The sequence below is a fragment of the Diplotaxodon limnothrissa genome, linkage group LG1 (assembly GCF_057381915.1).
Source record: "Diplotaxodon limnothrissa isolate DT_005_m linkage group LG1, D_limnothrissa_male_GT1.1, whole genome shotgun sequence".
In the NCBI taxonomy this organism is placed as follows: domain Eukaryota; kingdom Metazoa; phylum Chordata; class Actinopteri; order Cichliformes; family Cichlidae; genus Diplotaxodon; species Diplotaxodon limnothrissa.
The window spans coordinates 22561887-22588506 of record NC_140596.1 but is presented as its reverse complement, the minus strand read 5'-3'; the positions used below and the strand labels follow the sequence as shown (position 1 = coordinate 22588506).

The following is a 26620-nucleotide window of genomic DNA, read 5'->3' as shown; positions in this document are numbered from 1 at the left end:
GTGTTAAAAAAGTCCACTCACTTTTTTCCTAACATCTCCATACTTCCATGGGTTTTTCATCTATACCAATCACCCTTCCTTTTTTTATCTGCTTTTTATCCACTTCTACATTAATTAACCTAAAGCATGCCAAATCTTCCATATTTCTACATAGTTATATGTATTTGTGTAATTTGCCATGACAAAAATAACAAACCATTGCTGTTTTTAGCTTCTTAATTCATTAACTTGGCTTTTTTAATTATTATTATTATTTATCCCACTTTAATTCCGTCAGGTAACGTGGGACTAATCTTCATATGTTTCTGGCTAAAATTATAGATAAGATTTAACATATTTTAACGCACTAGCAGCAAGAACGTTTTTCAACCAATTAAAAAAATTCTATTAAATTTTGTTGTGCAGTTTTATTTTGTTAGTTTGTTAAGCATGAAATCTGAGCACTCACTATAAGGGGCCAGTGAAAGCACATGGTAGTAAATTTTGAATTGACTTTGTTTTTTTTAAACTATCATCATTATTATTATTTTCTTAAATAATATCAGAGGTCTCAACCTTTGATATTAGTAAAATGTGTTCTTATACTTCCAATTCCGCCAGAGAGAAGCAAAGCACGTCTCTTCTGGGTACTCTGAGGAAGCAAAGAAGAAGAACTTCCGCAAGTCACGGAAAGATTACCTAGGGGTGATAGCTGCTAGCTCAAAGCTAGGTTAGCACTGTATGCATATGTGCAGTCTGTTCTCTAAATGTTGCCATGATTTAAGACCAAACTCCCCTCTCCGACTAACGACATCTCGGTAGGTAGAACATATACGTTTATTGTTAGGCATTTACTCCTTTTCTGGTCGGTTTCTAATGGCTGAAACACCTATTAATGTTAGTAAACTCGGTTAGCATGAATGTTTACAGAGCTAGTGTAGCTTACTAGTGGGTTACGTTAGCTGCTGTTAGGAAAGATAGTTTCTTAGCTAATTTCTGCAAATTTGGCGTTTGTTTAACGACCTTTTCTCTCTCACTCGCTTTTTATGTTATGGTTGCTATCATGGACATTGTGGTTTGGTGGCATCACCCTGATAGTGGTAACATTCCCGTTATCTAGCTTCGAGTCATTGGCAGCAAATGCATTGAAATCGGCATATAAACTAGTGATTTTTGCCAATCACGCGACAGAAGACTGGTTTTTAAACTGATGCCTAGTGTGCTTCGTGTTGTCTGAACACTTCCTGGAGTTGCCATTGATCCGAAACCTGTGTTTACAGCGGCTGGTTAACGAAGAGGTGTCAGACATGTATACCTCTGGGAAATACAGCTCGCGGGGCCCTGCTCTCATCCCTCGGATGAAAACCAAGCACCGCATCTACTACATCACCCTGTTTTCTGTGGTGCTGCTTGGACTAATCGCCACAGGGATGTTTCAGTTTTGGCCGCACTCCATTGAGTCCACAGCTGATTGGACCCTCGACAAGCGCAGTGTTCACGACGCACCTCTGATCAGACTTCCCGTCTCCAGTCCCATACCTGAGAGGGGTGACCTGAGCTGTCGCATGCACACCTGCTTTGATGTATACAGGTGTGGCTACAACCCTAAGAATAGAATCAAGGTAATGCTACCTGGAAACACTCCCCACACACAGACACTCAATTTTCTTACGTAGAAGTCACGAACAACTGTTGAAATTGTGCTTGCAGGTTTATATCTACCCTCTGCAGAGGTTTGTAGATGAATTGGGGGTCCCCATCAGCAGCACCGGCCTGTCTCGAGAATACAATGATCTGCTTAGTGCCATCTCTGACAGTGACTTTTACACAGACGATGTTACAAGGGCTTGCCTTTTCATTCCATCTATTGATGTACTAAATCAGAACTCCCTCCGTATAAGAGAGACAGCCCAGGCTCTGGCAATGTTACCCAGGTACTCGGTTTTTATTTTAATTCAGATCCTCAAAAAAAGTCTGAAACGCCTCCTGGTAATTACTTTGAAATATTGTCTAAATTTACATTACTGCAGTTTCAGTGGTGATCAGGACACCAAAACTCCACGTGTGGAATAACAAATCAAAATTGATTAAAAAAAAATGTTTAAATTGCTGACTTTCCCCAAAATTAAGGTCTCAAAAATCCCCTTCCCTCCCAAAGTTATACTTTGTACTGCTATAAAATACTATAATAGATTTAATTTCAGCCTTATTTCATCACAATAGGTCTCTGTTGTGATGCCTCTGATTTTAAACATGTATTGGCGTTTAACTGTTTTGGTAGTTTTTAATCTGTAAAAGATTCACATATTGTCTCTTAAATATGCGCAATATTCTGTTTAACCAGTATTTTTTGATACCAAATAATACATTGATAAATTTTGAACTTCTTAAAACTACTAAATGGTAACAGCTTAAAGTCAAATAAGGCTTTTCTTTTTAAAATGAGCAGTTATTTATTCAGGTAATTAGAAAAACTTCAGTCAGTTTTCCATTGTTCAAATAATCTTCAAAGTGAGAAGTTGTTACAGCTCTGATCTTGATGATGATGTTTTGTTAGATGGGACAAAGGGATGAATCATCTGCTTTTCAACATGTTACCTGGAGGCCCTCCTGACTACAACACTGCCTTGGATGTGCCCAGAGACAGGTAAATGGAACACATCTTAACATAATTACTTTGCTGTGATTGAAGTCACTGAGAAATAAAAAAAAAAAATGATTTGAATTTACAGCATCGTAGTATTGTATGTTTAACTAATGCAATGGATAGGGATGGGTATTGATACGATTTTCACGATTCAGATTCCATTTTCGATTCTGTTTAACGATTTGATTTTTTATCGATTCTCTTATCGATTCTTTTTTAAAAAGGAGAACAGCGAATAGCTTAGAACTTTGTTTTATATCTTCTCTTTGAACAAGACAGAAATTTAGGAGTAACATGGCCTTACAAACCTAACAGTGAGATCTTAAGCGATCCACAGCCTACGGCTCTTCAATGGGGTGTCACAGGGTCCCCAGGAAAAAAAATTGTAAATGTAAAATAATAAAATAAATATTCTTCTGTAGCAATAACAAAGTATAACATAAATTATTCAGTAGCAATTACACAAGAATATCCTGTAATGTCCCTGCCTACAATTAAACACATTCTCTTACCAAACATCGGGGGCATCTGCTGTGGCAAATGGGTGCAAGCCTTTGACCACAAACTTAGTCACTGCTCGGTGACATTCGTCTATCCTGGCCTGAAAGGAGACGCTACCGGTGGACTGCAGCAAGAACTGCCAGCATCTGAGCCAGACTCTCTCTCTCATCATGGTCACCTAAATGCACAGTAATGGCAGGTTTTGTAATAAGGCAGATCGCGCAAACAAAATATGCACTGTTAGTTGATTATTTACCTGCCGCATTAACGGGAGAGGACGTGCAAACGTTAATGCTGCTGCTGGGTTGAGATTCACGAGTCCGGAGCGGAATTAAAAACACGACATTCATTTAAGGTCATCGTGTGTTTTGTGAGCAAATGCTTTTGCATATTCGTAGTGTTTCCTCCCTTAAATGAAATATCTACTTTGCAAGTATTGCAAGTTGCCCTGTTGTCATCCGTTCTCGTAAAGTATAATCAAACTTTTGAGCGTTTGAGCCGCTTAGGCGCCGTGTTTCCTGCCAGGTAAATGACGCTCCGCAATGTGGTGACGTCATTCGGGGCGACTGGAATCGATAAGGGAATCGTTTGCAAAAATGGCAAACAATTCCAAGGAATTGAAACAGTGCGAACCGGTTCTCGATACCCATCCCTAGCAATGGAACTGATTATATTAATGACTGATAATAGTAAACGAGATGCTCATATTTAGATCAAAGCTTTGAGACTTCCATAGTTTTTGTTCATTAATTCCATTAATTAATCCTCATCAGCTGAGGTTGTACTGGTACAGCTTAAAAGCTGTCTAGAAATATGATAAATAAGCTTTTATGTTGTCCAACAGCCTCCTGCTTGGAGGTAAAAATGCATTCAACTAGAAAACAATGTTAATCAGTTTTTGTGCAGAAATTATCAAAGTTCAAACAAGTATTTATCAAAACTGCAGTCATTCACAAATTGTTAAGAGTGATATTTTGATGCAGATGAAAGATCTACTTACAAGCAGGTAAGAGAGAACATGTTTTCCAGACCCTTTAAGGCAGGGGTGTCAAACTCAAATACACAGTGGGCCAAAATTCAAAACTGGAACAAAGTCGCGGGCTAACGTTAATATTTATTGAAATATATTTATTCCTCCAGATATAACAATGAATCTTTTCTTATGGACTCAAACACGTTTTGCTGAAAAACTGAATATGAAACAAGCAAAGCTTAATACTAAACAATATATAGCTGTATAATACAAATTACAGCTCTGATAGTAATTTGGTATGGCTTCGCGGGCCAAATGTAAGTAGGCTGCGGGCCAAATTTGGCTTTAAGGTGACTGAGTGAGAGTGATTGTTAAGGATGCAAGAGGTTGGGTTTATTACCACGTTTGAGACACTGAACACTATCTTAGCTGTAAGGAATTTCCTGTGCTCATCCACAGTGTATTTGGCATGGAGCCTCATCAGAACCAGGTGTGCATGTCAGCATGGTTTCACTTTATAGAAAAGTGAAACCACGAACTTAGTACAGAATCCATATCATTGGGAACTGTTTAAGAATATAACCACAAGCAAATCGGCATTGCTGTTAACAAAATGTAAATTTGAATGAGTGAATTTGTGTTGAGCGTGTTAAGGTTCCTCTTTTCTGGAAACATTGCTACAACCCAGATCTGTTTGTTTCAGAGCATTGCTGGCTGGAGGTGGTTTTTCTACATGGACCTACAGACAAGGTTATGATGTGAGCATTCCAGTTTATAGCCCCCTTTCTGCAGATGTTGACCTGCCTGAGAGACAACCTGGGTAAACACATGTCACACATTGACTAAATTAAAATCATTTCCTAATTTATCTTCTCTAATAACTGGTTTCCATATCTTCTGACTCCACCCAGGCCTCGGCACTACTTTATTCTTTCTTCACAAACTGCTATTCACCGAGAGTACAGAGCTGAACTGGAGCGATTGAAGGAAGAAAATGGAGAAGCCCTCCTTCTTCTGGACAAGTGTAGCAACCTCTCTCAGGGTGCTGCCTCTGCACGAAAACGATGCTACAAAGGGCAGGTGTACGACTACCCACAGATCCTGCAGGTGGGAAACATAACAATCTGCACTCAAAGAGTCATATTTTTCTCGTTAAGTGCACTCATTTAAAATCTATTTAATTTATTCATGTTCAGAATGCAGTTAAAGTTTTTTCCTTGTAATTAATAGTTTGTTCCCAACATTTCTCTGCAGGAGTCGTCATTCTGTGTGGTCTTGAGGGGGGCACGTTTGGGTCAGGCTGCCCTCAGTGATGTGCTACAGGCTGGCTGTGTTCCCGTCATTCTGGCTGACTCCTACATTCTGCCGTTCTCTGAAGTACTTGACTGGAAAAGGTCTGCCTACTAGGGCTGGGTATCGTCACTGATTTCTAGAATCGATTCAATTCCGATTCACAAGGTCCCGAATCGATTCGATCCACGATTCGATTTAATTCGATTTAATTCGATTCGATTTAAATCTGGGAAATTTTGACAGTCAGAAATATTATAATTCAGATCAGTACATTTACATATTTTTGTATCAATAAAAAGGAAGCTGACACTCGCAAGACTTTATCAAAGGTGTGAGCGTCACAGCAGATGCTTTTGTGTCAAAGTAGCTGAAGATAAAACACAGAAAAACATGAAGGTGATTTTCCTGGCCTGGGATTTTATAAAAATATTCTGCAGTACATCAAAAACGAAAGAAAACCATTAATCAACATATGAACATTACCTCTGAAGTTACAGCGGTTTTATTAGAGACACGGTTAAGCGTTTTGCATTTTGAATAATTTTAAAAAGTTTAAATTTATTCAGTATTGAACAGCAGAAATTAGGTTTTCTTTTCGGAAGAATGTAAAAGGGAAAAAAACAGCGGCTGACAGCGCTGTAAACAACCGTAGACTTGTGTAACAAGCAAGCGAATAATGAAGAAAGGGAAACTGTTCTTGAAGTACAGAGAGAGAGAGGGAGAGAGAGAGAGCTGTGCATCGCGGTGGAAGCAAAACAGTAAAAGTCAGAGTGAATTCATGACGATGTTTATGTGAAGCGTTTGGATCTTCTTCTGCTGCTGGTTCGGTCAATATTGTTTGGAGAGAGATCAAACTAACAGCTTTAGAATCGGCTCATAAAGGGCGTGAACACAAAGCGCCGACCCGCCGACAGATCAGAGTCAGCGAGCTGTCGGCTTTCAGCCCCGACCGTGAGAAAGGCGACATCTCACTGATTCTGATCCGCGGGTCGCGCTGTGTGTTTAAGTCTATGTGCAGAATCCGTGTACCTGCTCTCATTTACTGTCTTAACTGTTTGGTGGTTCTTGAAATTTTGTGAGATGTCACCAGAGATTCTGGCATTTCGGGCAAAATAAATTTATATTAAAAAAATCGATTCAGGATTTTAATGAATCGATTTTACGTTATCCAAGCCAGAATCGATTTTAATCGATGAATCGATTATAAAAACCCACCCCTACTGCCTACATCTTAATACAGTGGAAAAATAAATCGTTTGAAAGCCTGTCATATTTAATGCTTTTGTTTCTGCACAGGGCATCTGTTGTTATTCCTGAGGAGAAGCTGTCAGAGATGTACACAATCCTGAAGAGTATCCCTCACCGACAGGTTGAAGAAATGCAGAGACAGGTACAAGACAGTGTTTAACATCTCTCAGCAAACTTCTGCAAAACTAAAGAACATTTGGTTGCAGTTTATATTTGGTTTGCACCATACATTTAGATGTCAATCAGATATCCACCATGTCGGATTGACATGCTAGTCGCTGGGTTTTACAGCACTTGCATGTCATGTCTGAGATGAACCTGGTCCTTAACCAGCCGGCCAACCAATCAAGCCCTTGAAAACCAAAACAAATTTTATGTCATGTGCAAAAGACAGAAATTTGGCTGGCAGTCTTCCTTTTTGTGAGTTTCCTTCTTTGCTTAGGCTAGATTTTTAAAAGGCTCTCTGAGGACTTTATGTTGATTCTAGCTTGAATGAAATGGACAGAGACGGCTCATTCGCTTTCCATTTGCTATGTGCATTGAGCCACAATAAACAAAAGTGAAAGCAGCCACGAGAGAGGTGCACCAGTTCAGCTGCTCCTCATTCACTTGTATCAACCCAAGTCCATTTACCAATTATACTGGCCAAACAGGCGTTTTAGGCCAAGGGCTCAAAGATGGGGTTGGTGTTGGATTACGCCAGATATACTCTAAAACATGGTTTGCTTGTCAGGTTGCTAGGTTTTTCTCAGGGGTGTGGTACTATGCTGTGGACATCTCACAGCTACCATGGAAGCATCTGATATTTTTTATTCACTGGTCACAGAAGTACTCTTTTGCCTTCTCTGATGGTGTACAGATGGATCAAACTGATCACCACTTGAGGTTTTTTTTTCTGATACATTTCTCTTACCAAATTCTTTTTTATCGTGATTTAGATCATTTATCAGACTGAAAGAAGTCATTTTAAGACAGAATTTTACTTTAATGTTCAGGAAAAATGCTAGATAAAGCATGTTTCTAATATCCTTCTGTTTGTATTTGTTAAGTGCACCATGGTACATTCCCATGTTAAAAAAACAACAACTAAAAACACAAACCTTATTTATCAGAATGGGAACATCATAGTTTTGAGATGTATTAGCATTCACAGCCACAGTGGCTAAGTTCTATGTTCCCCCCTCTGCTAACCCCACAGCTGCATGTGACACTATCCACTCTGCCATAGCTCGGCTACAGACTCAGCACCCGAGTGCCTTTATTGTGATCTCGGGTGACTTCAACCATGTATCACTGGACAATACACTACCAACATTCAAACAATATGTGGACTGTCCCACCAGGGGAGAGAAAACTTTAGACTTACTGTATGCTAACGTCAAGGATGCATACAGCTCCTCCTCCCTCCCCCCACTTGGTAGGTCAGATCATAACCTGATTCACCTCACCCCCCGCTATGTGCCAATTGTGAGGAGGGAACCTGTGACCACCAGGACTGTCAGGAGGTGGTCAGAGGAGGCCTTAGCAGAACTACAGGGCTGTTTCGAGGTGACCGACTGGGAAACACTCTGTGAGCCTCACGCCGAGGACATCAATGGGCTTACTGAGTGTATCACAGACTACATAACTTTCTGCACCGACTCCATTGTTCCAGCTCAAACTGTTCATTGTTACCCAAATAACAAGCCGTGGGTGACTAAGGACATCAAAGCCCTCCTCAACAACAAGAAGAGGGCTTTCAGAGGGGGCAACAAAGAGGAGGTGAGGAAGATCCAGGTGTTACTAAAGGACAAGATCAGAGAGGCTAAGGACAATTACAGGAGGAAGCTGGAGTGGAAACTCCAGCAGAACAGCATGAGAGAGGTGTGGAGGGGCATGAAGACCATCACTGGATTCAGGCCAACCAACAGCAGGGGAGCTGAGGGAGGTGAGAATAGAGCCAATGAGTTGAATCTGTTTTTCAATAGATTCGACACCACAGTGTCTGCTCCTACCCCCACAACCTCACCTGTAGTCAGCCTGGAATCCAGAGCCACACCACTGTGCCAGCCTCTCTCTTCACATGTTGCCTCCTGTGAGATTCCTGACACCCCTCCCCCACCCATCACCTTCACTCAATACCAGGTTGAGATGCAAATGAGGAGACTTCACTCAGGCAAGTCTGCTGGACCAGACGGAGTGAGTCCCCTTGTCCTCAAGACCTGTGCCCCCCAGCTGTGTGGAGTCTTTCATAAACTGTTTATGCTGAGTCTGAGTCTGCAGAGGGTCCCGGTGATGTGGAAGACATCATGCCTCGTCCCTGTACCAAAGACGCCTCGTCCCAGTGGCCCCCAGGATTACAGGCCCGTGGCATTGACCTCCCACATCATGAAGACCCTGGAAAGGCTCATCCTGGACCAGCTGCGACCCATAGTAAGACCACACCTGGATCCCCTTCAGTTCGCTTATCAGCCTCGTCTCGGAACTGAGGACGCCATCATCTACCTGCTCAATCGTGTCTACACCCATCTGGACCAGCCGGCGAGCACTGTGAGGGTCATGTTTTTTGACTTTTCCAGTGCTTTCAACACCATCAGGCCGACCCTCCTGGGTGATAAGTTAGCAGCGATGCAGGTGGATGCTTCTCTGGTGTCCTGGATTGTTGATTACCTGACAGGAAGACCACAATATGTACGTCTCCCACAGTGTGTGTCTGACAAGGTGATCAGCAACACAGGGGCACCACAGGGGACTGTCCTCTCCCCCTTCCTCTTCACCCTCTACACCACAGACTTCAGCCACTGCACAGAGACATGCCATCTTCAGAAGTTCTCTGATGACTCTGCGGTGGTTGGATGCATCAGCAGGGATGATGAGACAGAGTACCGGGCTGTGGTCGACTCCTTTGTCACGTGGTGTGAGCAGAATCATCTGCAGCTCAACGTGGCAAAGACCAAGGAACTGATCGTGGACTTCAGGAAGACCAGGAAACACTTGACCCCTGTTTCAATTCAGGGGGTCAGTGTTGACATTGTGGAGGACTATAAATACCTTGGAGTACACATTGACAATAAACTGGACTGGGCTAAAAACACCACAGCACTTTACAGGAAGGGCCAGAGTCGTCTCTATTTTTTGAGGCGACTGAGGTCCTTCAACATCTGCCAGAAAATGCTGAGGATTTTCTATGAGTCTGTTGTGGCCAGTGCGATCCTCTATGCTGTTGCATGCTGGGGGAGCAGGCTGAGGGTCGCAGATGCCAACAGACTTAATAAACTAATCCGTAAGGCCAGCAATGTTGTGGGGATGGAGCTGGACTCCCTCAAGGTGGTGTCGGAGAGGCGGATGCTGTCCAAGATAAAGACAATGTTGGATAACACCTCCCACCCACTCCATGACATGCTGGTCAGTCACAGGAGCACGTTCAGTGAGAGACTGAGATTACCGAAAAGCACCACTGAACGACACAGGAAATCATTCCTGCCTGTGGCCATCTCCCTGTACAACGCATCCACTTAACACACTGTTTGCTGCTACAACTACACATGTTTCTTTTCCAACTATTTATCTATGAGTGACTTATGTATGTATGTATGTATATATATGTATATATTGTACTATTCTTAGTTAGTGTATTGTCTGTCTTGTCTTAATGTTGGTTTAAAATGGAGCACTGTAACAAAAAATAATTTCCCCCAGGGATCAATAAAGTATTCTGATTCTGATTAAGTGCCAAAATTAACAAGGATGTGAACTTTTATTATAGGTCACTGGGGCACTTTTGCTTAATGTACGATTATCCAGATTATTCCCAAATAAGAGTACTGGACATTGTTCTACATAAACCATAGAGTAAAGTTCATGCTGATTTTTTTTTTAAAGCACATGTATAACAGAGCTTGAAAGGGACCTGTTGCGCTGATTTCCAGCTCCATACTTTTATTGTGAGCTCTACTGCAGTTCAAAATAAGTTCATGTACCCTAAACTGGGCTTTGTTGCAGCCCTTCAGTTAATCTGCTATCCAGACATATTAGTTCCTCTCCCTTTAGGATCACCCTGATTTTAATCCTACTTCCTTCTGATTGGTCCCTCCTCCCAAACAGGAAGAAAAGCAGATGAGTGAGATTTCTGAAGTGACAGCCAGAGATATGAAGGATGTCCTCGCTTGTTGACATCATACAAAGCTAAAAGTTAACTAAAACTTGGTCTGACAACAAGCAACCAGTTTGAAGTTAGAAAGGTTCATAGGTTAATTAAACATACACTGACCTCGATATGTGGAACTTAGGTGCTGTTTAATATAAACTTTCATTGTTGTAAAGGGAAAACTCAGTGGGTCCATTTAAACTTTTGAGATAATGTATTTTGTTAGATCTGCCAGCAGAGGGCTCAGCAACCCTTGATTTCAGAGTGTGTAAATCTTAGGTGGCGTGATTTGTAGTAATTGTCATATTGCGTGGGGTGGGGTTTCCAAACAAGAAAGGAAATCGGGAAAGAGGGAGATTTGATGAGAAAACAAATCGGACTAAGATAAGCTACTTTTGTTTATACTGTTAATACTGTTGAGCCTCTATTAGTAGCCAGCGGACTTGGTTGAAGCTGCAGAACTCATTTTCAAATTTGAGATGATGTAATTGCATCAAATTAGGTCACATTTAAAAAGGCCACATACTAAACAGCTGTGAGATGTTAACAGTGCTCAATTGAGGCCACTCCAGAGCCAGTGTTTGTGTATTTACTCCCGTTGTTTTCTTTGGGTCATACCCTCAAAATAGGACACATAGATCAAATAAATCAATTCTGTCATTAAATTAGAATACATAAGACAGATGGAGGGAGTTACTGCTAGTGAGTTTAAGTTAAACTTACTCCTCATCTTTTCCTTAGACTGTTTCTAGTTTGCTGACCCTGCCTATTGTCCCAACTTGCAATAGTCTCACTGTATAGGTATTCCTGTAGTCTTCTTCTTACATGCAAGCCTTCATTCAGAACTGAGCAGTCAGAACAATGACAGTGGCTTCACTGGCTTTTTTTGGTCATTTATTTGTTGCCCATTAAATTTAGTAGCAGGTTGTTAATTTTACCAATTGAGTTGCAAATTTAATCTCAGCTGAGGTGCTCCAACAGATTCCTGTTTTCTTTCCTAAACACAAACCCAGGAGTTATATAAACTTCGCAGTTTAAGGTTAAATAAAACATGAAAACACAGGTTAAACAAAGGAAAATGGGAATCACCGCATTGTGTGCTTCTTTGTTACACTACAAAATGTTTTGGAGCCACACAAACCTGCTGATAAAACTGGAATGGAAAGGTTTTCCCGGTAAGCGTGATTTGAACAGACTTCAGGTTTCACTGCTGTTTTTGATTATATCAAAAACACTAATGACTGCCTATGTCTGTACACAACTCAGTGACTGCCAATTCTGGTTTACAGGTTAATTCATGTGTCAGGCACTTGAGAGCTACAGCTGATTTAAACAAAGCCATGCAGAATACCGTCAGCTTAACTGTTATTGTGCACTGCTTTGACATTTTAATGATTATAAACAACAAAAAAGCAGGAGCTGCTGGGGAGTATTTTAAACCAGCCATTACATCAGATTACTGTTACATCATACATGAATTATTTTTCACCATTTGCAGCGGCCTCATAGTTAAAATTTACATTACACCAGTATTTTTAAAAAAAATGATTGGAGAAGTAATTTTTGTTCAGCTTATGGATTATTTGGTTGGACGTATTTGTACTGCTGTACTTTTTGTTTTAAGCAGTAGAACCAACAGGGACCAAGTATAGACTATAGACTTGCTGCACGGTTACTGCTCCAGTTGGAAGACGTAGAAAGGGTATCTCTTCTCTCTTGCAATGATGTCTGTTCTTCCCTGCTCATAAAAATTCCTCCAGGCGCTGGGAGAGGGTGGAGGGGAGGGGAATGGGCCCTCAGGCCAGCACAGTTTGCTTTTTGCCTCCTCCCGGTCGGAAAAGAAACTTTCATCACTGGCTGATTTATGGACCGTTGGGATTCCCCCTTGAGATTAGAAAGTCTTTTTGGATTCTCCTCAGCTCCTCTGTAAAAATATAGTCTCTTTTTGTTGTTCTACATCTCCAATCTTTCATCTCATGACATCGACATTGGCGATTTAGGGAAATGTCTCATGGTTATGTGTTAACAAGCTCTTTGTTTAACATAGAGCATCCACAAAATGCAGTAATGCTCATGGACGCATCCATTAGGAGGGCAGACTCTAAGATATTTACATCCTTCACCCCAAAACTATCAGTAATTCAGATTGGGTGGAGTCATATAAGTGTAACATGGCACTGTCCCTTGAAGTTTCATAACAGTCGGATCTTGAAGCAATTTTCATGATTATAGAAATTTAACACATAGATGACTTCCATGCTTCCAATATTGACAAAAACTATGTGAAGTCAATGGTGAATGAGAGCACTTGGAGATTCCAGAGTCCGTTGCTGTAGCATTAAGATATGGGTTAAGAGTTCACTTATCATAAAGTCAAAGCAGAGATGTGTTGAAGGAAAACAGACGCAGTCAAAAGAGATTTCATTGGGCTTCAAAAGAAGAGTCGTTGAAGGACAAAGACGTTGGAGAGGGCTGCAAAATTGTCTTCAAAGATGTGGGCCAGGGAATATCTGGATTTTATAGTTATGAAAACACTCTGGTGTTATTTTTTTATAACTGCTCCACTCTGTAGGTTAATATGAGAATAAAAAAATTTTTTTGGAGGACATAATATCATTTCATGTGGCCAGTGAAATAACATATTTATCTTAAAGTTAGTAGTTCTAGATTTACAGTTCTGCTGTGAAAATATATATTTTTTTTTATATGCACTGATTTATCTTATATCTATTTGCAGCATTTTTTTTAAATAATATTTACGTAAGATATGTTGCTAAAGTTAAATGCACTGGTTCTTGGATAGTGCTTTTCTGTTCTAGTTGAGCATTCAGAATGCTTTCTCATTCACCTCCTCATAAAAGCACGTCTTTATTACATCTGAGTGCGTTCTATCAAACATTAATTTTCCAATGAAAGCATCGGCGAACATCTTGGGTTTAGTATCTTGTCCAAGGATACTTTGGAATGTAGACTGGATCATCCAGGGATCAAGCCATTGACCTTCTGTTTAGTAGATGACCTGCTCTACCTCCTGAGCTACATGAGACGAAAGAATATACGTAACACTGAATGTGAATGCACTGACCCTAGGCATGTCGTGTTTTTACTCTGGCTTGCCTGTTTCCAGTTTTAAGTAGTTTTGTGTCATTTGTCTACAGGCACGCTGGTTCTGGGAGGCCTACTTCAGCTCCATGAAGGCTATTGGCTTGACAACTCTCCAGATCATCAACGATCGCATCTACCCATATGCTGCGCGTACTTATGAGCAGTGGAACAATCCACCTGTGGTGGTATGTAACTGTCTACACTTGACATTGACATGCATATTGCAAATGTTTGTAACTTTTAGTCACCAAACAGGTTATTTAATGTTCTATTATTATCTTTTAGTTTTGTGCTGTTGCTTTTTTTTTTTTTTTTCCATTTCTTTTGCAGCAAACATCTGTATAACCTATAAAGTCCTTGGCTATTATGTGCTGAGCTGCTCAGTTGTATTCCTAGAAGTTTTTTTTTTTTTGTTGTTGTTGAAGACATCTGAGTGACACTCGTCCAAAATAGAGCTTTGGCTGTACACACGCTCACAGTACCACATAAGCTTTCCCACACTCCTGTGCCTTATAAATCAAAGCCTCTTTAGTAGAGTGACAGTAGATGCCTTCCCTCTTTCTGAAATACCACAGATGCAGCGCTTCACAGTTTGGTATACACCCAGATAGCTTTGAGGGAGCCAGTTTGTGTCAGCAGTTCTGCGCTCAGAGGATGCCTCCATTGTGGTGAAAACTAAGTTCCCGTACGCCTGAGTCATTGTGTTTGTAGCGAGAACGCTGGATGTGAAAGAATGGTCTCTGTGTGTGTGCATGTGTGTGCTTAGCATCCCTGTGGTTATAAGAGTTTGTGGCTGCCGACATCTTGGCTGGGGCGACCATCTCTCAGGAGTTGTTAATCAGCTCGGTCTGATCTAGAGTCTCCTCCATCCTCCGCCTGTGGTGTAGAGGCGTGTGCATGTCAGCTTGTGTGTAGATGCATAATAATGGCCTTGGATCTGTCAGATGTCTACAAGTACCACATTTTAAGTAGATCCACTAAAATGCCAAGATTAGAGGTGGCACTTGCAATCAGGATGCGTGGATGTAAACAGTCAACACTTTGAGGGGGTTTTTTGGTGGGGGGGACTCCCTTTCCAGTTCTGCTTAAGTCCGTATAGTATTTCAGGATGAACTGGTTATCCAGCTGTTCACTCTCAACCACGACTTCACTCTAAACCAGCTCGCTTCACAAAACAGCTTCACTTGACATTTGCCTCTTGTGTCAAAATGTTTCGTATTAACATCTAAGCCACCAGTCCATCCCATCAGAATTACTCTGGTCTCAAAGTTTGTCCCAACCCAGAGGGTGTTGACGGTGTCACAGGACAGGTCTTTAGATTAACCTGCCTGAAATGGGAGATAAAGTGTTGTCTGTATGAATTCTGTGAATGGATGGTGAGGAGAACTTGCACACAGCACTAAATACATCAGGCAGACATTTTCCCCCTCTCCTCCCCTAGTCTTTTGGTGGTAATTGAAAGCACATTGCCCAGGACTGCTGGTGCCTTTGGAGAGGGGGTTTCAGAATAAGGGACAAGCTGCTTTTTGTTTGGGATTTGTAGGAAGGGGGCATACTTGTAAGGTTTTTACATTACAAGAACTGAGGCATCTCAGACTTTATAATTTGCCACAGTTTAGGTTTTTGTGGTGATTGGGACCTGGGCATAGGAAAGTCTTTTTCTTGTTTTTTCTTAAAGTTAGAGTACAATCTTTGAGTATTTGGGCATTACTTCTTTAAAAAAAAGTTAAATATGAAAGAAAAGAACTGCTATGAGGTCAAAGTGCTGACTTTGAACGACATACTGAAGGCTGTGTGTGAAATGTCATTGAATAGTATTTTATATGCTAAAGTAAGGTTTTGTTTTTTATAAGTTAACTGAGTAGTACATGAAGTGCATGCTATTCTTGGGAGAAAGTTTAAGTATCTGGTCACCGGTCAATACACCATCTTAAATATCCCACAGTAGAGCAGGGCGATATGACCAAAAATATTTATCATGATATACATTTGAAAATTTGCAATAACGATATAACTGGTGATATAATTGACACTAGACAAAATACTTTACATGCTCTACCAAAAATACTGCTTTGTTGTGTATCTGATGGATGAAAGCTAAACCAGTTCCACACCACTGAAGTTGCAGCATTTTTACAAACCAGTTCTGATTCATCAGTTTCATTCAACGATCCGCTTTCACCCTTCTCATTCTCCATCACGGCCATGTGCGTATGTAAACAAAGGCACTGCGCATGCACGTTTTACCCAAATTCTATCGCGATATTTCCTTTTCTTATTGTTGCCCAACATTATACCGGTATTACCGTGAATGGTATGATATGACCCAGCCCTAACCCACAGTGTAATGCAGTACATGGCAACACAGCTCGATGACAATGAGGACACTAAGATCTAATACTAACAATGCTTTAGTTAAAAACTGACATGAATGCACGAAGTAGTGCCTCAGAAGGATTCCTAGGACTTTTTAAATGGTTGAACCAGTGTGTAAATAATCAACAAGTCCATCACATGTGTATAAAGAGAAGTTAAATATTTAAAAATACAGTTTTGGGCCCATCAGAAAATGATTAAATTCCTTGGATGAGAAAAAAATGCTACAAGTAACTCAAGTAATGACATGCTAACAGAAGTTGTGTAGCAGTTCTCAGATGTCCTGATGTCTAAGATTAGAGAATAACCACCTAAGCAGTTCAAACAACCAAATAAAATTCTTCTTCTTAGTTTAAATGTTTAGTATAAAAGCAAAATGACTCCTACCACTATTTGATGGTTGATATTCGAGCTGTGGCTTTCTTTTATCGAATCTTTTCTGTTTGACAAATGACTAAACTGCTCTCAGTGTCTTTTAGTCTGTTTTCATGCAACTGTGCTGCCTATATGTGTTAGTTTAATTGTTTCCCCCTCTTTTTATTTGACAATGTGACAACGACCACAGTGAAGTTTCCACTTGCCAGTAAAGTGCTTTTTTTTTTCTTTTTCTTTCTAATTGTGATGGAGTGAGTGATGTTGTGTAAAAGGCAGTGGCCGTGTCTCTGTTGACAGACTTGTGTTGATGCTGTGGAAGCAGCCACATAATCACACTGTGGCCACCTGGGACCAGAGAAGAAACAGGGTTTATATGTACTTCAAACAGACCACAGATTTACTGTGTTAGATGCGCTCTCTTTGCTGTGCTCAAACACAGTGGAACTTTTTTTGGAGCTTTTGATGAAGTTTATCAAGGGTTCCCTGAAGGTCTTATATTCTTATATTTGGCAGTAGCGCACGCTTGTTAAGTGGAAGATATGGTTTGGTTTTATTTCCCCTATAAAAACACCCTTTAGAAACAACTTGTTTTTTGAGACTGGTTTCAGTAAGTTCAAAAGGAGCATAGATTTAAATGATAATCCCACTCCATGTATTGTATTTGTACTTTTAGAAATAGTTTTAAGCAGTTTACTGAGGACTGCATTCTGTTCTTATTTACTTTGTGCACACCATCACAATTTCTTTTGGAGGTGAGTTTGTTTTTTTTAATCTAACTAACGGATTTACATCCAGGATTACGTTCCACACTGACTTTAGATGGCCGCTACTCGCAACTGGGAAATTCTTTTCATTTTTATGACTGTTCCATCCCATCCCGTCCTCCCTGTCCAGCCCACTTTCTCCTACATTTTCCTACCTTAGTCTCACTTGTCACAATAGCATCACAAGATTAGTAGGCACGAGAGGTTGGACACCTGTCTCAATTTCCAACTCCTTTCTTGTCCTTCTGTGCTACTGCTTCTGTAGGGTTTACTTGGCACTGTCACTGGAAGCTTTTGGCTTTAAATACTCAGCCTCTGCTAGGCCCTTTGACACACTGTTGGACGATTCTTGCTCCATTATAAAAAGTGACCTCACTCACCACTAAAGCCCTGTTATTGGGCATTCAATCATGGAAACCATGACAGACTGGTTTGACACAGAATTCATGAGACTAGCGCTACAGTGGCTTTGCTTGGAAAGGACAAAAAGAGTGAATGATAAAGAATTGAAAAAGATGCTCCAGGCATTAAAAGCTTATGTCTTTCTTTGTCGCCTTTCTTGTACAGAAGTGGTCCAGTGTAAACAGCCCCCTGTTCTTACCACTCATCCCACCGAGGGCTCCTGGATTCACAGCAGTGGTGCTAACCTACGATCGTGTTGAGAGTCTTTTCCGGGTCATCACGGAAATCTCCAAGGTGCCTAGCTTAGCTAAACTGCTGGTGGTGTGGAATAACCAGAACAAGAGTCCTCCTGAGGGTGAGTGGAAAACATTCAAGGTCATGAAACTTTTCAGAAGCCTATACCCACTTTGAAGTTTACTGGGTCAAACCAAACTAGCTAGGTAATGGAAGCAATCTTGTAGAAGAGACTGTGATTGGTATTCTTGTTAAATTTTGTGTTCAATTGAGAGGGGTTTCTGATATTTACTTCTGCCCTAAATTACCAGTCACAACCACAACAGCCCTCAACTGCACTTCTATTGTGATACCATATTCTTGCTTCCTGCTTTTCAACCAGTTTCACCCAGCGACAGCCAGCAGTCACTCACCAACTGGTCAGGACCAGTCTGCAATCACAGGATATTATTGATTGGTCTCTTGGCCTGTGTGCCTGAGCAATAAATGTCTTCTGTACAACAGATAAATGATAATGGAGAGAGCAGCCAAAACTCATCTCCCCACAAACGGTTTCATGCTCTCTGGTTGCACAGAGGGTTTTTAAATAAATAAATAAAAAAAGTAGAGCGGACTGGCAAAACACTGCCCCTAAAAAGAGAAGTGTATTAATGATATGCAGATCACCTAGCTACTAATTTACTGATTGCTCAGCGCTCCAGTCACAGTCACACGTAGAGTAAATAAATGTGTTGGTGCTAATAAAAAAAGAACCTGTTATTAGGATTTGGTTGGTACCAACTAACTCTGTTTAACTTTTTCTGCTTTTCTCTCAGGCTATTTATCATCATTAGTTCTTTACAGATTTTTGATAGTGAGGTCTTATTAGTGGTTATTTATGGCACGGTGCCCTATAATTATTTACCCTTATTAGGCAGTTAAGTATAAAATGGTTAGGTCCTTATCCCACCGACACCTTAATTCAGATGAAGGTGTTTTATTCCGAGAATTAAGTCTGTCTTTCTGCTGTAAGAGTTGGCTAATGTACTCAAGTAGTGAATGGCTTTGAAGTGCTGTTAGTTGCCTTTTCATTAGAGGCATCAGCGGCGCCTGGTTTGATGGAGCCTTTGTGTCCTATTAGACTTAACAAGGGGCCATTGATGGGTCAGACTTATGGGGCACAACCCACTATGAAGGCAAATTTCTTCCCCATTCACACCTAGCCTAGATTTGATGTGTTAATGGCTTACTGTTTTTGCTCCACCCTTTTTTTTTAAAATTTTGGGTTTTTTTTTTATACACAATCCAGCATTACATCTATTTTTAGCAGTAATTTGTTTTATAGCAAATAATCTTTTGACTTTTATTGTCTTGTTTATAAGCCTGGAGGAAAAAAACAGAAAAAAAAACTGATGACAGATCCAAAGAGAGTGTGAAAAAAGAAACTCAGGGCATTAAACTCAGCTTATTTTTGACAATAGCTTTTGACAGGAGACCTCAGACTTGGTTAGGAGGACCTGGAGCTCCTCTCATGGGCTTCCAGGCCTCAGTTACTCCATTAATGGGGGAACACATTCTGTGTGATCTGTCTGTGCCATAGTCCGTGCCATGGACACTGCCCAAGATCTTTGAAATGCTCCCCTGTTGGTCTGCCTCCTGAAGAATCGTAGTGTGGTTAGATTTGTATGTGCTTGAGGTTAGTATAGCGATATGAGTCAGTGAGGGAAGTTAAGCTCCCACAGCGCTATTTTTCCACTGCCAGCAAAGATTTCAAAACCTCTTTCAGGGGTAAATGATATCTTCACACACTGATTTTTTTCTAATCATTTTCAACCCCTAAATGTCTTCCACATACATCTCATTTTTATTTGCAGTCATTTAATTTGATTATTCAGTGACACCAAATATAGCCAACTCATTATCACATAACGTGAACTCAGCAATGTTTGTCTTTAAAAGTACAATTTTGGAATTTTTCTTTCTGTTTAAAAAAAATAAAATAAAAATGTTTTGTTTTTTCACCATTGATAGAAACTCTTTGGCCGAAGATCAGCGTCCCACTCAAAGTCGTGCGAACCAAAGAGAACAAACTGAGCAACCGTTTCTTCCCCTATGACGAGATCGAGACCGAAGCTGTGCTAGCGATCGATGATGACATCATCATGCTAACATCTGATGAACTGCAGTTTGGCTACGAGGTGAGGAAAAACAAAAGAAGAATTTAACCTTGGCCATACTTTCCAGTCATCTCCCTGATGGCAGGTATTGCAGGGAACCACTTCAAGTTGATCCCAGAGTTTAAAGTCATTGAGTGAGATTACAGTGTTTATTCTCTAGTGGTTGGGGATTTGACGGCCTGTTTAATGTGTTTGATGTGTGAAGAACAATAACAGGTCTGGAGCTGATGCTTTCCATACTCACATACCTGTCCAGCTCTTTTTAGCCATGCACACTCACCTGAATCCATTTAAAAACCATTTAATAAAATTATGCTCAGTTAAAGGGTAATTACGCTGAATTACAGGCCGTATAGAGGAGGAGTTTCACTGTTGGTGACTCTGCTTATAGAGGGAGGTCAGATTGACTGCTGGTGTTGAGCCAGCAGCCTGTTGAAATATTCAGCTTGTCATGAATCAGTTTCTTTCTGAAAGCGTTCTCTTTGTTTTCCAAGTTTTTGACTTTGAGTAATTGTTTTTGGAAAAGCATCAGACACGGATGTAAGATTAAAACTTCAATTTGAAATTTGTTCTGAATATTTCATTTTTTAATGCAAGTCCTTAATTCTTATCTCTGTTCGCGTTAGCTGAGTGTTAGACGATCTGTCTTCTCTTCTGCTCTTTCCAGGTTTGGAGGGAGTTTCCAGACAGGCTGGTGGGCTACCCCGGGCGGCTGCACCTCTGGGACCATGAAATGGGAAAGTGGAAGTATGAGTCGGAGTGGACCAATGAGGTCTCCATGGTTCTAACTGGAGCTGCCTTCTACCACAAGGTGATCTGAGACAGGTTGCTTGAAAACAAGTTGAGCTTTAATTTGCCGTTTTTATACATGTCGCGTTTGTTTTCGTTGGAAAAATGAGCCCATGTTTCAGCATGTTTAAGACTTCACAAGAAGTATGTAACAGTTCAGCAAAAGTTGGGGTAATTTCTGTGGGAAGATGATAAAGCATAGACTTTGGGTCGCAAGTCAATTTTGGAATTTGTGCCCTCGTGGTCCCAGCATTGCTATGTTTTTGTATTGCTGCAACTATTTTCTACACTAGCAATTTGTCAGTGAAAATGTGTGAAGCTCATCTTAGATTAGACCACAGCATCAGTAGTGCATTGATGTAAACGAAGTATTGAAGGTACTGATGGTACTTTTGCTTCACAGTAATGCAAAAAGCTAGTCTTTGAAAGGCATTTGTGCATTGAGTTTAAAGGAAATTAGAAAAACAATAGTTCTCCTTACATGATGCTGGTTCACTATGTTAAACTGTCCGCTCTTTTCTTTCTTTTCAGTACTTCAACTATTTGTACACATACAAGATGCCGGGAGACATCAAGAACTGGGTGGATGCTCACATGAACTGTGAAGATATTGCCATGAATTTCCTGGTGGCCAACATCACTGGCAAAGCCCCCATAAAGGTATGTTCATGGCTCTGTCTGGTCTGGGTGTTAAAAGTTTGCGTGGGGAGTCTGTAGCCTGACACAGCAGACCAGCATCTCTGGGTCTGATCAGCTCTCACCCTTCAACATCACAGCCTCTCCCCCTCCCCATCACCCCAACTCTGTCCAGGTGCAGGGGCCCTGAGCTAAAGCCCGACCTTAACCTCCCTTATCTGGGAGTCACTCACTGACACTCCCCCTCCCAGTGTGTTTTTCTAAGCTCACTAGGGCTTATGCACACTCTGCACACTTTCTTACACCTGCACCTCTGGTCCTACCTCCCATAACATCTCCAACAGGTTCCTTAACTTACCCTCTTTGACCAAGAATATCTGTCTTCCCCTTCCTTCTACACACGTACATTCAAATGTTCACATGTTCATGACAAAAGTCAAGGGAAGGAAATGTCCTGCCGATAAGAATTAAAAAGTAATTCTTCACACTGTCTGCAACAAAAGTTCTCTTTGGATGTCAAAGACTTGCTTCATTTGACCAAACTGCTCCTGTTTAGGATGCTGAGCCTTAACAAACCCTGAAGTGAGCAAATATCACTGGTGTGACTGTAACTGTGCTTCTGTTTAGGTGACTCCAAGGAAGAAGTTCAAGTGCCCTGAATGTACTGCCATAGATGGACTGTCGCTGGATCAGACACACATGGTGGAGAGGTATTTGTTTTCCAAATGATCAACAAAAGAGCAGCTGAAATTCCCTCAGATCATTTTAGTTTGGTGCAATTTCAGAACATCAGTAGTAGAGTGTGTTTATTGCACTGTTTGTTTTCTAACAGTCTAAAAAAAACCAAGAAAATAATTTTGTACAAAGACTAAAAATAAGTGAAAAAGTAGCCAATGTCCAAAAACAAACATTATAAAAACCTTCATGTAGCAATTGCATAAAATGTCAAAATAATGTAAGTGACCTTAATGTACCCAATCTCAGTATTGAGTCTATTAAGGGTCAGATGCTATATGAATGGTTTTATCATGCTTGTTGATAAAATGTCTCCCGCTCTGTAGATCTGAGTGCATCAACAAGTTTGCCTCAGTTTTCGGGACGATGCCTCTGAAAGTGGTGGAACATCGCGCAGACCCGGTGCTCTATAAAGATGACTTCCCAGAGAAGCTGAAGAGCTTCCCCAACATCGGCAGCCTCTGACCAGCCAGCAGAGGATGTTTGGACCCCATCACAGCCTCAGCACTCAAACACGCATAACCAACACTGTTTTCTGACTGAAGCGGGATGTGCTCATGTCCCCTCTCAGTTCAAGTGATTTTTGTTTTTACCTTGAATTTAATGACATCAGGTTTATATTTTAAATCAGAGTTAAACCAAAATCTGAGGTGGCTGTGAAGTAGTCTGACGTTTGACGGACAAGGCCGACTGACTCCAGGTTTTTGGTCCCTCACTGTTACCGTTTTGGAGCTGGTTGCTTTGGGCTCCAGCTACTCTCGATTCAGTGTATACAGTGTATATATTTGTATTTTGCAGCAGTGCTGTATAATTTATGATTCTCCAACACAAACTTTCTCTTCTATGTTTTTCCTTCTTTCCAAAAAGCTGACATCGGACATTATTCTTAAAACTGTACAACACAGAAAGAGTAATAAATGTTAAAGTTAACACGATAAATATCAAAACGATTCAAGGACACATCCGTGTACACTTTATTCATGATGTACAGTGCTTTATGCAGTCAGAGCGGACCTTGGGAAAAAGCTGGCACCGTAAATCTAAGATTTAGAGTGAGTAGGCGATTTGGAAAAAGGCATGTCGAGCTACTGGAGCATTTCACTGCAACTGTAATTTTATACCGCCTGAGCGAGCCTTTCTTTGTATTTATGCGTAGAAATGTAAGAAAACTGTGATGCTTATTAAAGCATCTACTAAGTCAGTTCATGAATTGTCTATGAACACTACATTAGAATAGAAGACTGGTTGACAAATCCACATTTTTCAAAACAGACATAAAATGGTTTGTTTGTTTTTCCTGTTTTGTTTTTTTTAATCTAACCTATTGTGTATGTTTCACTTTTTGACCTTTTTTGTCACTAATTTCTCCAGTTGCATCATTAAGGCAGCAAATCTGAGAGCAGTGCGGTCTTTTAAGATGGTTTTGTTTGTTTGTTTTAAATTTCCCTTTCCCGTTGTTTTCATATTTTTTCGACTGGGGTTTATGCATTTAACTGTATATATGTGACTTTGTAATACAAATAAAACCCTGCACAACCATGTACCACAGTTTTGTTTTGTTTTTTATTTTCCTCGATGTTCAAGAGAGGTGGGAAAGAAGATGAGGAAAGACACTTTCCTCTTTAACGTCTGCCTCGCGCTGTAATCTGTGACTGTCCAGATCAGCCCCTCCGTGACACGGCCGATCCACTGTTCCCTCCAGGCTGTCACCTGTTGTTAATATAGCTGCCTAATCCACCCTGTTCAATGTCAGCGGTTCAAAAGGGTGCAGTTCGTATTTTTGTCAGCTTCAATTAGTGTGATAGTCTTGTGGGTTGCGCGATCTCATTTCAGCACTCTTGTCCCTTCAAAGGACCTGAAACGCACGGGGATTTCACAATGTGACTACAGGGATGACACAATATTTTGGCACGGTGGTGCGAAGTAATAAGACGGAGCAAATTTTATGGGTTTTCTCAACAGCCTCAGACACTTCTCTGGCCAACCAGCGCCTTTAGCTGACATCTTGAAAGACTTCTCTTGAGACTCGGAGTGACTTGAGCGATCTTCGAGTGCTAATAGGAGGATGTACCGCGGCTGCAGTCGTTTGAGTTTTCTGGAAGTCTCGGTCTGCTGAGAAGCTGCAGGGAGCAGTTACTGTTTTGCTGCTTCCACCTTATTAAGGCTGTTACGCATTTCAGAACACAGCGACTCTAAATCAAAGTACGATAACTTATGGTATTTTAATCACACAAGCATGAGTAAATTCATACTCTCATTTCCAAAGACAGCTTAAAGCCACACAAACTTGGTAGGAGGGGGAAATTAAAGAATAACATGATGAGAAAACAATGTCCACAAACACTAGGAATACAAACAGATCATCACCAAGTTTAAGAGAAGTTTTACACTCAAATATTTATAAATTGTCCCACAAAATAAAACGGCATCAAATTAGTAAAATGTTTACGAGTCTTATGACACTTCAAGCTGCACGCACAACACTGTACATGCACACAACAGCATGCATTTATCATATATTTACTCCTATACTGATTACCTGACTTCAGTAGTATTAGAAAAATGAGAAAGGGGGACGTTATCACTCAAGGCTGGAGTTGTGCAGCATACAAGAGAGATTTTTTTTTAAATATAAAGCTGAATCTTGCATTAACAGGCTTTGTGTAAGTGTAGGAAATTACTTAAAGTGGTAAAAACTGTCCATCTTTGGTTTCCATATGTTAAAGACCTCACTGGAGATTCTCATGAATGCACAGAAAACGGTAAACCTGAGCGTCTCATTGCCAGTATGTCTGCATCCAGCTAGACCAACTAGAAGACAGACAGTCCTGTCCATCCTGACACACAATACTGCAGTCCATAGCCTCCACATGGCTCAGTGTTAATTAAAAAGCCTTCCTCAGTTGCCTGTGTGGCTGTGCCTCAGACCCTGCGATGAGGGGCTGCGGCTTGGGGCTGGTGGACATAGTGTGAGTGAGCGAAGGGAGAGGCGCAGTGCAATGTGTGTGATTGGGGAGGGGGGAGTAGATCTTTGAAAGCAGAGCCATGACAGCTGAGGGGGAAGCATGTGTGAGGCATGTTTGTTTTGCATTTACCCCCTGAGCGCAGCTGTGTGCACTGTCCTTTTCCCAGAACACCGGAACACAGCAGACGCCCTCACAGCTCGCCCTCCGTCCAACCCCTAGGCTAGAGCACAGGGGGCCCCATGTTCAGATTCGCAAGGATACCCTCTCACTTCTGGGATATGTCCTCTGTGCATGCACATGCCTCGCATTTGCACAGAGGAGTGAAACTGGAGGTGATTTGGACAACTTGAGGGCGATCTGCTCTGCTGACAGGTTGTAGCCCGCACCTCACCTCTCTTACCTACCTACCCAGGAGGAGAGGGAATGTGGTTTAGTTTAGGGAATTAGCAATGGTTGCTCTGCCTCGAGGTGGTACCACAAGGTATCAGGTTTGCTTTCTGAGACCATGAAACCCTTTGTTATGCTTCAGGCCTAAATCAAGCTTTGCAAACAAAGGAAGCCATGTATTACCTCATCTTGCTGCACTTGAAAAGCTCATTGGCTATTTCTGTCACTGCAAGATGCTGTTACCAGGGAAAAATGGAAGTTTGCTTTTTAAATATGCTTAAAAATTTGAATGATATCCCAGGCAAGGTATGAGGTATCTGGCTGGGTCAACCTCTATCTTACACTTCTTTTCGTGGGGGCAAAGGACACAGACACAGGGAATAGTGCTTAAGTCCTGATAGAAGTAAACTAGACGAAAGCAGAGGGAAGACATGGACCTGTCATGTTGGTATCTGACGGGGGAAAAAACGTTTATAAATATGGTCAAAAACGGATGAAGCTAGGACCAAAGTTTTGTAGCTTTAATCCTCGTCTCCATGTCACAACTTTGTGATGGACACAATTATCCTGCCTTGTTCTGCTGTAGAGAACTTTCAGCCAGTTTTAACCTCATTCCCATCAGTCACCTCGCTGTAGATGGCAGACTGATCATCGAAGCACCTGTGGATTTTGTGCCATTTAGTTTGTTTTATGCTACAGCGTCAAATAATTAAGGTGAACTGGATCCGAGAGAGAGACCCGAGCTTACTCAGTACTACAGAACCCAGCTGATGTACACACTTTAGTGGGGCATCAACCCAAACATATTTGGAGTTAAGCTGAGGACTCACACAGAATCAATTTGAGAGTTTTTGTTGTCCTAGGTCACGGCCCATTGCAACCGAGTGCAAAGGAGACCCTGATTTTACTTCAGCTTTAACACATTCTG

The 26620-nt window shown here is 41.1% G+C and overlaps 1 protein-coding gene across 1 annotated transcript; it reads left to right on the top strand.

The window, feature by feature from the left end:
• The first annotated feature begins 694 nt into the window (after nucleotides 1-694).
• ext2 (exostosin glycosyltransferase 2) lies at nucleotides 695-23871 on the top strand. Its single transcript, XM_085355100.1, has 15 exons — nucleotides 695-797; nucleotides 1260-1601; nucleotides 1690-1913; nucleotides 2537-2626; nucleotides 4804-4920; nucleotides 5012-5207; nucleotides 5355-5494; nucleotides 6690-6783; nucleotides 13926-14057; nucleotides 17955-18144; nucleotides 20034-20200; nucleotides 20847-20990; nucleotides 21500-21628; nucleotides 22232-22314; nucleotides 22666-23871. Exons 2-15 carry the CDS (start codon nucleotides 1287-1289, stop codon nucleotides 22802-22804), a joined length of 2160 nt encoding a protein of 719 aa, XP_085211226.1. The 5' UTR covers nucleotides 695-797; nucleotides 1260-1286; the 3' UTR covers nucleotides 22805-23871.
• The last annotated feature ends 2749 nt before the right edge of the window (nucleotides 23872-26620 follow it).

Coding starts and splice junctions, on each gene's coding strand:
- ext2 (XM_085355100.1), top strand. CDS start 1,287: ATGTATACCTCTGGGAAATACAGCTCGCGGGGCCCTGCTCTCATCCCT. Junction 1,602..1,689: donor ACCCTAAGAATAGAATCAAG/GTAATGCTACCT, acceptor TTGTGCTTGCAG/GTTTATATCTACCCTCTGCA. Junction 20,201..20,846: donor AACTGCAGTTTGGCTACGAG/GTGAGGAAAAAC, acceptor TGCTCTTTCCAG/GTTTGGAGGGAGTTTCCAGA.